This window comes from Serinus canaria, chromosome 6 (genome assembly GCF_022539315.1).
Source record: "Serinus canaria isolate serCan28SL12 chromosome 6, serCan2020, whole genome shotgun sequence".
NCBI classification, from domain to species: Eukaryota; Metazoa; Chordata; class Aves; order Passeriformes; family Fringillidae; genus Serinus; species Serinus canaria.
This window is the reverse complement of record NC_066320.1, coordinates 3,111,466-3,124,443: the sequence shown is the minus strand read 5'-3', so window position 1 is coordinate 3,124,443 and position 12,978 is coordinate 3,111,466. Positions and strand designations below refer to the sequence as shown.

The window sequence follows — 12,978 nt, the reverse complement described above, 5'->3', positions numbered from 1 at the left end:
AACACCCAGCAGCCAGGCTGGGTGGAGCTCTCATCCCACCTCTCCCTGTGCCCAGGAGGCCTGGGGAAAAGGCAAGGGCTGCTCCTCAGCCTGCCCGAGCAGCAGAAATTTTGGACAGAGAGATGCTCTTCACGTCCCAGCAGGCTGGGGAGGGAGTGCAGTGTCCTGGGGGGACAGACCCCGCTCAGGGGTGAGGGAGGGGTCCCCCCCCAGCCATGGGGACCGAGCGTGTCCCAGCGGGATTGTGCAAACTCCCAGCTCCGGGAGCTGAACTCGCTCCGTATCTCGGCGCTGCACTTTGCACCCCGGCTGCCGTGACCTCACGCCGGCTGCCCGGGCAGCGTTTAAAGTCCAGGCAGAGCGGTGCCGCTGCCTCCTGCCCAGAGCAGCTCATCCCCGCCGCTGCTGCCCCTCTGCCCGCCCGGGGCTCGGGTTCAGCCCTGAGCATGCGGCTGCTGCTGGGGGCAGCGCTCCTGTGCCTCAGCCTGCGCCTGGGGCACGGCTCCGAGGAGGCAGCGCCCGACAGCCCCGGCCAGCAGGACTCCCAGGCAGGGTCATCCTATTCCGACTGGGGCATCGACACCATCCGGGATGGCTTTGAAGCGGTGAACAGCTACTTCGACTCCTTCTTGGAACTGCTCGGGGGGAAAAACGGAGTCTGTCAGTACCGCTGCCGATATGGTGAGTGAACCCCACTGCTGCTGGCTCTTCTTTCCTCGCCCTTTCCCCCCTTTCCCTCTCCCCTGCGGCCACAAGTAGCTCCTCCTACCCAGGAGCTGTCCCTGGCCGTGCTCAGGGTCACAACTTCTGTGCCAGTGCCAGCACAGGGACACTGAACCCCCTTCCCCAAGAGCAGCCAGCTCTCCGAGGCACCGCGATGAGCGCACAGCACAGCAGGGGAGGATGCGGCTTTTCCTGCCAGGGCACACCCGGGTACCAGGGCACACACAGGCACACACAGGCACACACAGGCACACACGGGTACCAGGGCACACACAGGCACACACAGGTACCAGGGCACACACGGGTACCAGGGCACACACGGGTACCAGGGCACACGGGTACCAGGGCTGTCCCGCTGCCCGGAGCCTGGCACAGCACAGGGAGGGGAGGCTGAGCCAGCTGCCCTAATCTCAGCAACCTTCGGAGTGTCCTTATCCAGCAGCTGTGAGCCGGCCAGTGCCGCGGGCTGGAGGAGGAGATAACAGCGGGACAAACCGCACGTCATCGGGAGGAGCCTTTAGTGGTCAAGGCAGGAGGAGGCAGCTCCTGCTGCTTTGGACTTCACTTTTTGGTGGTTTGCCAGAAAGGATTAGTTTGGTTTGTCTGGGGGCAGGATGAAGGCCCTCAGGACCTCCCTCTCTCGGGGAGGGCAGGGCAGGGGACAGAGCTGGGGTGCAGAGAGCAGCAGTCTGTGGGGTGACAGAGCCACAGGCAGCACTGGCCATCACCAGGGTACCTGTGGGAACGACCTGCTTAGGAACCAGCCAGGAGTTTTCCCACAGACTGCATCCTCTCCTCAGCCTCCTACAAGTGTCCCACAGCAACACCTTGTCCTGTCACCTCAGCCTGCTCAGCCACAGCTGCCTGTCAGCCCCTTGCCCCACAGCTTCACCCCACACCCCTAGTGACCACCTGGGGAAGATGCTTGTGAGCACAGAAAGATTTCAACCCCTCTCCTGCCCAGAGCACTGTTTTTCACAGACAGACTCAATGCTCTGGGGAGACCCCACTGACTGTCTCAGTCTGCATGGATCCCATGCACCTTCTGCTCCTCCCAGGCCAGCAGCCAGGGCACTGGGACAAAGAGATGCTGCAGGGCTGGGACCTCAGTTCCCTGCCAGGGGAGGAGGTTCAAATCAGTCTGAAAGTTGCTGGGTTTTGTTTTGCTTCATAAATAATGTCACAGAATCATAGAACAGGCTGAGTTGGAAGGGACCCACCTGGATCACTGAGTCCAACTCCTGGCCCTGTGCAGGACACCCCAAGAGTCACACCCTGTGCCTGAAAATGTTGTCCACACACTCCTGGAGCTCTGGTAGCCATGGGACCACTTCTCTGATGAGCTTGGAAGTGTTTCCAGTGCTCAATAATCACCCTCTGAGTGAAAAACCTTTTCCCAACATCCATCTAATGGGCATATATGTGTTCTCCCCCTCCTGCCAGCTCTGCTCCCCAGGCCCCACCCTGAGAACAAACAGGGAGCAGCAAGCCAGGAAGCTCAGCCCCATGGGGTGGAGGAAGCCAGGTACCCCAGCCCACCACCACAGCCCCACAGTGGCCCTGGTCCCTCAGCCTGGGGTGCCCTCAGTCCTCTCTGCAGCAGCTCAGGAGGGCCATGTGTGTCCCCAGTGTCTGGAGGAGGTGCCCCCCCAGAACCCCAGCACCCAGGATGAGCCCATCAGGCAGCCTGTCCCACACTCATAGTGTGGCAGCCCCAGGCCATGTGTGTGACAACCTCCTAAAGGTCCCCACCATGCTCCAAATTCAGAGCAGAAAGGGCCTTGCCCTCCTTAATGTACAGAGTGAAACCCCTGGCAGTGGGGAAAAGGTGCCTGGGACTGCAGTGTGCCTGAGGCAATGCTGATATTCAGAGCAGGTTTCAGGGAGCCTCAGGACTCACCACATCATGCAGGAGTTGTTGCTTTTGGACACATCCAGAGGGCTCTCCCTGCCTGTGCTTGTGGAAAACATCTCCAGAGAGCAGCCCAAATCCCTGCTCACACCCCAGGAGCACCCTGCATCTCACAGGAGCAGTGTTTTACCTAGAAAGGAAAACAAGCCCATCATTAGCCCAGTTCTCACCCTCTGCTGAACAGCTCATTAATCACTGCCTGAAGGAGGACACTTCTGAAATGCTGCCCACGTGGCTCCAAGGGCCTTGCTGGAGCCTTCCAGGACCATTTGTCCTTGCTAATCTCTGGCACAGACATTGCAAACTGGGAGTGGAGAGGATGCTCCCAAACCAGTGAGATCCAGCCCTTGCTCAGAAGGATGAACTCAAACCATCTTTGTGCTGAATCAGGGCCTGATTGCTTTTTCTCCCCAGGCATGAAACAAAAATTATTCCTTCAACTTACTTTCATTTCAGCCAAGAGATACCAAAAAATAGCTTATTTTGCCACATTAAAGGTCAGGACTCACCTGTGATTGCCACATCCATCTTCAGCTGAGCATGTGGCTGTTCCAGCTGTAAGACTCCCCTGATTTTTCAGCAGCTACTGAGGTCTGAAAACAACCACCTTGATGGATGACTCCCTTAAATCAGGACATTAGGGTTACACTAGCATTTACTGGCAAATATTCTCTTGCTTACAAAACCTCACTGGGCATCTCAGGGGAAACAAACAGTCTGAGCTGGGAGTGAAGCCCTTGTAGCTTCCTCCTGGCCAGGCAAGACTTCAGTGCTCTGCTCAGCATTTGGTCCTGAAGGGCTTCAGATGAAGGGACACCTCCAGGCTGTGGGAAAAGAGCCTCCAAAGCCAGGCCCTCTCCAACAGGGCACACAAGGCTGGGTGTGTGCAGGCACCTCTGCTCAAAGCCTGCCTGCCTGGGGCACACAAACAACAATGGACCACCCAAGAGTGCCAGGAGCCCTGAGACCATCCATTCACCCAAAAATACACTCAGCTCTCCCTGCCAGTGTCCCAGCACTGCAGTGCCTGAACCTCCTGCATTGCCAGCAGCTGATCCAGCCAGCTGGCTGCTTTCCAGCCTCTGGGAACAGCTACAACAGCCTGGGGGCATTAAAATGCATCAGGGAAACTCAACTTCAGTTCTAGGGCTGTAGCAACAAGGCAGTGGCCTGAAATCTATCTTCTTGTCTGTAAGGATGGGCAAGCAATAAATGATTACAGGAGCACTGAGTCACTGCTTGTAGAGAGGCAGGAATGCCTGACATTCCTGTTTTGCTTTTGCTTTCCGGTTACCTACAAAACAAGATGTGGGAGAGAGGTTAATTGTGGTGTCTTGGACTTGACCTAGCTGAGAAAGAGTACAAAGGGGCACTTTATAAGTTTTAAAGCTCTCTTTTGCAGAGGGGAGGGGGACAGGTTTCCTACAAGGGCTTATCCTGAAGGCAGTTTGATGCTCTGTGGATCAGCACAATCCTTATTTATGTGAGAGTTTTTTCCCTCAGGACAGCTTTCTAGGACATTATAATAGCTGTGGCTTCAGTTGAATTGAAGATCTGGAAACACAGCTATTTTGGCAGGTAGAACTGGATAAATGGATGATCTTAAAGGTCCCATCCAACCCAAGCCATTCTATGATCTCCACATCCCCAAAAGTCTCACTCCTACTCCTTGCCATTAACTGTCAGTGTGCTGCAGGATCAGAATTTTTACAACCAGTATTACAAGCAAGACACTCAAATTTGACTCCATCCTGCAAAACCCACAGAGGATTTTGAACTTTCCTCTGCCTCCTGCATCAGTTCAGGAACATTTGAATTCTGAGTCCCAGTTCCCACTCCCTTCCAAAAAACCATCAAGGCTCTTTTGGAAGGGGAAAATTGCCTGTTGGCATCTCACAGCTGGACAGCATTTCAGTTTGTTATTTATTTGTAGCAAATCTGTTATTTAAGCAAAACAGCTCTGGCCAAGTTTAATTGAGAGGTGCTGGGAACACTCCTACATGGATCCCTCTGAGGCTTTTGGCTGCAAGGCTTTCCCAAGGGCACAGCAGATTTATGGCTGAATTAACCACTGGCATTTTAGGTACCTGAAGAGAAAAATGGGGAAAATGTCTTAAATAATTCCTGGTGCTGACAAGAAGCAAGAAGTGGAAATGGAGTTTAAAAGAACCCAACCCTGCTTTGAAGGGATGAATTAGATCCATTTTATGTCTGTATAAATTCTCTAGCTGTGCTCAGGGAAGCAGGAACTTAACCCTTGATGTGACTGGCTTCAAGGCTTATGTTTTCCCAGAGCAGGGACAGGACCCAGGGAATGGCTGGAGTTCTGTCAGGGCAGGGTTAGGCTGGGTATCAGGAAAAGGTTCTTCCCCCAGAGGGTAGCTGGGCACTGAACAGGCTCCCCTACAAAAAACAGATTAAAATGCTGCTGGAAGGTACTGCTAGAGCTGGCTGTGAGCTGGACTCCTCCTACATTGGGTAAATAATTATTCACAGAGGGAGTTCTTGCTCCTTTATGCATATTAAGAAGCAAATTGAGGAAGGTGCAGAGATTAAAGAAACGGAAATGATTTGCAAAATGTGGCAGGGCATCACCATGGGCAGAAAAATGGGCTGAGAAGACTTGCTCAGAGCAAGATCAGACAGTTTGGGGGACATCCACAGCACACCAACAGTCCAAGAATGAACTGAGGATAGAAAGAAACCCCCTTGCTGAGCTAGCAGTGTAAGCAGCAGTGTTTGGGGATGCAGACCAAAGGGGAGCTGCCTGTCACTCTTTGCTTTTTGGACCTAGGCTTGGGAAGAACAGCTTTCCTAACATTTGTTCTGTCTTTTCTTTCCCAGGGAAGGCTCCCATGCCACGGCCTCACTACAAACCCCAAGAACCCAATGGCTGTAGCTCCCATTTTCTGGGGCTCAAGGTACCTGAAAGTGTATGTACTGTCCCACCCACCAAGCCCACAGGATGCAGCTCTCCATCACATCACCAGCTCATCGTTCTGGGCAAGGAAAAGGCTGGGCTGGGCAGCTGGGTGACAATAACCTATGTGCACACAGCAACACCTGAGTGCATCCTCCACACCTGCCCCTCCAACTCTTCCCCCACTTTTTGCCTCTGCCAACCACTGAATGAAACCCACAGGCTTTAATACTGCACCTGCTCGTTATCTTAAAGGCAATTAATGAACATATTGGAATCACCAGGAAAAGCCTTCCCAGGAGGCCCTGAGAGCAGGGATTCCCATTTAGCTCATGCATTATTGCTGCCCATGGAGCCTGCAGCAATTAGGCAGATTCCTGCTCTGACAACCCCTCTCTTTGCAGCCCATTTTTCATGTTGGGTTTAATTCCTGAAACTCTATTTCACTGCAAGCCAAGTGGGCATTTCTGTGGTGCCATCCCTGTACCCAGGCAATCACGAGTGCAATGAAGGAACAATTCATCTCCTAAATTTTACATGAGGAAGGGCAAAAAGAGGAATAATTCATAACAAGCTAACAAGTCCAGTCTCTCCAGGAGACAGGCCTTCTGCCCCATCACCCCCAAGGTCATTAGCCAAGCTTACAGGGAACAGAACTCCCCTGACCACATTGTGTTTGTCCTTGGCCTCAAGTGCATCTCTGAGAAATAAGGCATTAAAATATTTATGGCACATTTATTAGGCCAAAAAGCAGGACCTTGTCAGGTTGTGGGAAAAGGAGGCAAAGAGAAAAGGGGCCTTTGCCACTGTTGGCAAGGGCATGGAGCTCTCTGACAAATGAAAACTAGAAAATGGTCATGGAGGAGCTGTTTCCCACCTCTCTGCCAGACGTTGATTCCCTGGGACACAGAGAGAAGGGAAGCTGATGTAGCCTGCACTGAGCCTGCACCCCTGACACCACTGGGCTGCTCCCTCACCCTTCTTTAGATGGTGAGGGAGGAGCACACATTCCTCCTGCTGCCCTGGCTCTCAAGAATAGCTTCTGGCAAAGGAGCCAGCTGATCTCTGCAGCACCTCACCCTGTCACAGCTGTGTGAGCCTGAGGCCAGGAGCCAGCCAAGGGACACCTCTTTTCTCTTTCCCAGCTAGACTTGGGCATCCCTGCCATGACCAAGTGCTGTAACCAGCTGGATGTTTGCTATGACACCTGTGGGGCCAACAAGTACCGCTGCGACGCCAAGTTCCGCTGGTGCCTCCACTCCATCTGCTCCGACCTCAAGCGCAGCCTGGGCTTCGTCTCCAAGGTGCAAGGTAGGATCCTGCCTCATATCCCCTGGCCAGGGAGCCCCTTCCTTGCCAAAAAGAAGCAGCAGGGAGCAGCATTTCTGCCCTGCACTTGTCACAGGTGGCTGAGAACACAGAGATCTGCCCCCTCTGCCACGCACTTCTGTCCCAAGGCTGGACATCTATGGTTATTTGTATTTAGAAAACATTACAGTGTGTGAAAAAAACCACAAACAACCCTGGAAGTAATTCCTTCAAAACTTGGATGTGCTGCCAGACAGTTCCAACACCTTCAGGGGATACCAAGAAGCCTTCCAGGACCAGTGAGGCACACACTGAAACCTGTATGTGGCCAGGGGCCAGCAAAACGGAGACAGCCAAGGCCAGGGCTCTCAGGGATCTGGTCACAGATAAGAGATGATGGTGGCACCAGGGACACACCAGGCTGGGGATGGCTGAGCCACTGCAGGCAGCTCTGGATGGCTCAGAAGTGCCAACAAGCTCTAGGGATGTGCCTGCAGCTCAAGTGGCACCCTGGTTTTGCCTAATTTAAAAAGTCACAGCCTGCAGGTCTGAGAAGAGCTTTTTTGGTAACCTCTGCTGATGCCCTGCTCTAGGGTATCCTTAAAAATGCATTTGTTTTCCAAAGGTGCAGCCTGATTAGGACACATGGGAAGTCTGCATGACACCAATAGATGTCTGCAGATGGCTTCCTACCTGACCACAGATAAATGCTTGGAAAGAGTGCCCAGGCCACCAAGAGAACTTGGACTGAGACATAAGTGCTACAGGCTGAGCACAGCCAATCTTTCGTGGTCACCCTTATCAACAGTTCCTCATGCGAGCCAACTTCTTCCCATCTCTTCAGATTTTCCTCTTTTTCATATGGTTCTTTCTGGCTCTCTGCTTGCAGCAGCAAAGCAAGCCTAGATCCTAGGGAGCTAAAGTGGAGCAGAGCCCACACTCCTGGGCTGAGCCACCTCTGGCAGGCAGGAGTAGATTCCTCCAGCATCTCTGTCCTAGCTGCTGTAGGACCCACAGGTTACACCAGTGAACCTCTGAGCCACCCTCCCCTTGCCTTGGGCTCTGCAGATCCTGTCCCCAGGGCTGCTCTGAGCAGCTCCAGTCACCTCCTCCTCCTCCACAGCCATCCCAGCTCTTATTTGGCACCCAAAGCCTTGCTTTTCACACTGACTCACCACAGCCTCTCCAGTGCCTGCCAGCTGAGCAGCCTCCTAGGGAACAGGAGCTCTGAGGGGTTTGGAGAGGCTGAGATAAGAGAAAACAGTCCCAAAGGCCAGGCTTTCCCAATTTCATCATGCATACAGCTATCAGTGTTGGTGCCAGTAAATAAACCCTAAAGATTTACTATTAACCTATTTATTTACTGACAAGCCCTTTTCAGGGTTGTTTTTTGGGATGAGGAGGGGCTAGCAGTCAGGCAGTCAGCTGCTCCAGCTGCTGTAGGGTTTTTCATGCTGGCTGGTACCTGGCATCATAACTCACAAAAAAGCCCAGAAAGGTTGGTTAATAGTGGCTACAGGCAAAACTGAGAGGAGAAGGAGTAATGTGGAGGGCTCCTGGGAAATCTGTTTGGTAAACAGTGCTGTTTGCAGAGCCCCTGATGATCCATCATCAACCAGTAGAGCCTGAAAGAGGCAAGAAAGGAGGGGTTTAGGGGGGAGAGAAATTAGTGCCACCCTGGGGAGAAGATGTGGCCACAGCTCTCTTCACAGAGAGCAGCAGGCACATTTTTTCCCAAGGATTTTTCCTGGGGAAGGCAGTGAGAAGCACAGAAAGAAGAAGAGAAAACAATTCTTATCTCTCTTCACTACTCTTGTTTTGCACATGTGGAATGTGTTATGGAGATGGTTTACCTAAAGTGGTTTGTTAATTAGACACTGGTGAAGGTTGTTTTGATTCCTTGACCAATTGGATCTAGGTGTGTCATGACTGGAGACAGTCACAGGTTTTTCTTTAGCATCTTTGGAGTATAGTGTTTCTTTAATGCAGTTTTAGTATAGTATCAGTGTAATATAGCATAGCTTAATAAAGCAATTGTTCAGCTTTCTAAATCATGGAGTTAGAACACATTATTCCCTACACTGGAGTCACCCTGCATTGATAAGAAGAGAGAAGGGAACCTCAGGATTTATAAAAATGCAGTTCTCAGAGAGAAGAGATGACAGTCCACACTTCCAATGGCAAACCCCAGAGAGCTCAGAGCAGGGCTGGGGCTGGGGTGCTTGGGGTTGCCTGTCCTTACCTGGCCACCTTGTCCTTCTCCACAGCCTGTGAATCCATGGCAGACACGGTGTTCAATGCTGTCTGGACCCTGGGCTGCCGGCCCTTCATGAACAGCCAGAGGAGCGCCTGCATTTGCAGCGAGGAGGAGCGCGATGAGCTGTGAGCAAGAGCAGCCTGCCAGTGTCCATGAGCCCCTCTGCAGCACAGAGACTCCTGTCAGCCCTAGGGATGGACACCTGAGCTGCTGCCAGAGCCCCTCTGCAGCACAGAGACTCCTGTCAGCCCTAGGGACGGGCACCTGGGCTGCTGCCAGAGCCCCTCTGCAGCACAGAGACTCCTGTCAGCCCTAGGGACGGGCACCTGGGCTGCTGCCAGAGCCCCTCTGCAGCACAGAGACTCCTGTCAGCCCTAGGGACGGGCACCTGGGCTGCTGCCAGAGCCCCTCTGCAGCACAGAGACTCCTGTCAGCCCTAGGGACGGGCACCTGGGCTGCTGCAAGTGCCCCTCTGCAGCACAGAGACTCCTGTCAGCCCTAGGGACGGGCACCTGGGCTGCTGCCAGAGCCCCTCTGCAGCACAGAGACTCCTGTCAGCCCTAGGGACGGGCACCTGGGCTGCTGCCAGAGCCCCTCTGCAGCACAGAGACTCCTGTCAGCTCCTGGGCACCTGGGCCAAGGCATCCACAACAGCCTCGGGGCAGGGCAGGGCAGAGCCAGCCCATGGACAGAGGGCAGCTGTGCCTGCTGCCCGCTGCAGATGCAGCTCCACAGCCCCACTACTTCTTCCCAAGCCCAGAGGATCCCATGCCAGCTCTCTCCAAGGCAAGCAGGATGCAGTGCTGCTTATAAACACAGGACTTACCTTAAATACATGCTATTACCTCCCCCCACCCTGTAACTCTCTAATTTGCAGTGCAAGGCAGTAGGTTTCTGCAAGCCCTGTGAAATTCCCAGTGCATGGATATGCTGTGTACATTTTGTACCCCTGGTGACAGACTGAAGAGGGGTAATTTGCTTTCAGTGCATTGCTCAGACCCATCCCTGACACTTACCATCTTGTCATTACACACCCTGATAACCCTGCATATTTAAGTACCTGGTGGACCCTAAACCATTTTAGGACATCTGGAGATTTCTTAAGCATGAGTTAAGGAGAAGGGCTTGAGGTGTTTGTGGGACACAATTGATATTCAGGACCAAAGCCCACCATTAATCAGATGTGAAATCACAGCCCTCTCCCCCAGCCTCAGGAGAGGAAGCTTTTTTCTTCTGCCAGTGTCATCCACATCTATTTATTTACTTTTCTTCTATAGCATTTAACAAAGCTTTGCCCTTAGGATCCCTTTTCACACAAAATGGCTGGGTATCCACCTCCATCTCTTGCATGAGCGAAACAGGAGGCTCACAGTGGCCTTGGATGAGATATTCCAAATTCTGGAGCCTTATCTGTCAGGTGACAGGACTTATGTGCTACCTCTGTGGGGCTGCTATCAGCAGCCTCAGACATCATTCCTTCTAAAACATGGTTAATACTCCCATCTGTTATGGGGAGCTTTTGTTGCATGCAAAACCAGAATTTAAAGTGGTGAATGGCATTTTGCCTCCACAGAACATTGGCAGACAGCTTTCAGCTGGGTTTCTTGTTGGAAGGAAGTTGCTACTGGGTGTGTGCGTGCCATGCCATGTAAATATTTCAGCAGTCCTGCAATTATATTTATGGTTATGTTCTTCCATCTGCCACTGAGAAGTTAAGGCTGCAAAAGGGTGATTTAACAAGGGTAGAAAGAGTCTGTCTTGGTTGCTTTTCTTCCAGTTTAAATGGGTTTAAAATGTATGCATGGAGCTATAAATTATTTAAGCCCTGTTCCTGTTCCTGCCAGTCATCTTTGCCTTACAGTGAACAGCAGTGAGATGTTCAGCTGGCCCCAAGTGGGCTGGAACAGCAAGAGCCCCCTGGTACCCAGACCAGGAAAATGGAAGCGACTGCATGGGGTGTACTGGGATGTTTTCCATCACAGAGGACTTCAACACTGCTCAGATGTAATGACAGCCTTTCCTAGCTGGGCTAATGCCACTGGAGAGGGAATTCTGCATTGCCAAGGTTCACTGCTCTGTCAGAGCATGAGGCTGGACAGACAACCTTGATTATCCAGCTAAGAAACACCTACTTTTGGCTAGAGATGGGAAGGAAACATTCCTCATTCCAGACACTGCCCAAACTTTGTATTTTGTTGGTGAAATAGTGCTTGTAGCCAGTTTAAATGTGAACCTACTCCTATGATTCAATGAAAAAAAAGAAGTTAAAATAGCTATATTGTCTATGTTCAGTAGCTGACTGCATGGCAAATATCTTAAATTATCTTATAGTTCAAGTGATATCAGATTAAAGCCAAGCAACTGCTGGCAGGTGATGACATACACTGGAGAAATCAAAGGGCTCTGAACAAAATCTCTGCACCCAGACACTGATGTGCTGGAGACATCACCAACATAAATCATCATTTCTCCCTGCTTTCAGACCACCATTCATCCCAAAACCCTAGAGACTGCTGCAAGCAGGCCAGCTACTGAATAAATTCATTTTTCACTGTGCTAATCTGAAAAACCCCACCAGCAGCTCTGCATGGAAATATTTGAACCTTCAAGTGGTGTCAGTGACTCTGGCAAAGCAGCAGATAATCCTGTGCAGGAGCAAACCAGCACATGAACCCAGTAAATCTGCAACCAAACTAAAACCAGCTTCCCCTCTGTGCCACTCCTGCTATCCAGTGATGTACAGCCATGGAAGCAGCTGATCACAGCATTCTCCAGGTTGCTGCATGAATCTTGGGTCATCTTCAATTCCACCCTGCTCCAGACACAAAGACACTGCTTTGCTCATCCCGTGGCTTCCTCTTGACTTTGTGCATTGGCAGGATTGTTTTCAGCTGCAGAGTGGAAAAGCTGCTTCACAGGAATTCACCAGGAAGAACCAAATAATGAGCACAATAACTGAAATAAGCCAAGAAAGGAACTTCTCCCTCCATCACTCCCCCTACATCTCTTCTATATAAACAAACAGGACCAGTTGATTCTCCAGAAGGCACCAGATAATTAATTTCATTTCCCAGCTCTTGTTTTATCAAAACAAATATATTTAGCGGAGGCTGCCTGAACAAAGAAGTGACAGTGGGAAACTGCCCCTGTGGTCCTAATGCAGATGTGAATCAGCAGAACAGCAATCCTAGGAGAAGCCTTTTTCCTTTCTTTTTCTTTCACATATGGTTGGATAACACACAAAGAGTGTCTTTCCATTTATAACTACTTATCATCATAAAAATAGTTTTGTTTACTCTAACACACACACACACGTGTATTTCCAAGATTAAAAAAGCAGCCATGAAGCTATTTAAAAAAAATATTAAACTCTCAGCCATTAAAAGTTCATTCCTCACTGGAATCTCACTTGCCAGAACAAATAAATCTGTGAAATAGGTTGAAATGTTTGAGGTGATTTGTGACTCCTTTCTAAATGGTCCCTTCAAATGGATTCCACTTCCATTCGAGAGCAGCAGCAAATCTTGGCTTTTGCAACAATTTGGCTGCTCCAAGCAAAGCAGAACATAGGTGAAGAAGACTGGGGGGCTTCCAGCAGACCTCCAACCACGCAGGACAGAGGTGCACACTGAGGAGCTTCTTGTAGGAAATTTTGGGAATGCACTGCAGAGCCACTGCCACCGTTGGAAGCAGATCCTTCCCCTCATCCTCCAGCCCTGCCTGTCCCACATTGTCCTTCACTGCTGGCTGTGCTTCCTCCCTTCCACCCCACACCCTCATCCTTTACCACACAGCCCAATGCAGCCCAGAGGAGCCTGAGCTGATCACATCCATTACATTTTCTTCAGAAGGAGCCTG

The 12,978-nt window shown here is 51.4% G+C and overlaps 1 protein-coding gene across 2 annotated transcripts; it reads left to right on the top strand.

The window, feature by feature from the left end:
* The first annotated feature begins 215 nt into the window (after positions 1-215).
* On the top strand, positions 216-9,974 carry PLA2G12B (phospholipase A2 group XIIB). 2 transcript variants are annotated; one of them, XM_018923896.3, is made up of 4 exons: positions 216-681; positions 5,480-5,556; positions 6,701-6,866; positions 9,131-9,974. In XM_018923896.3, exons 1-4 carry the CDS (start codon positions 216-218, stop codon positions 9,247-9,249), a joined length of 828 nt encoding a protein of 275 aa, XP_018779441.1. In that variant the 3' UTR covers positions 9,250-9,974. The 2 variants fall into 2 exon arrangements, with proteins under 2 accessions (XP_018779441.1, XP_050832462.1); XM_050976505.1 differs by having other exon boundaries at positions 5,480-5,568.
* Positions 9,975-12,978: the final 3,004 nt, after the last annotated feature.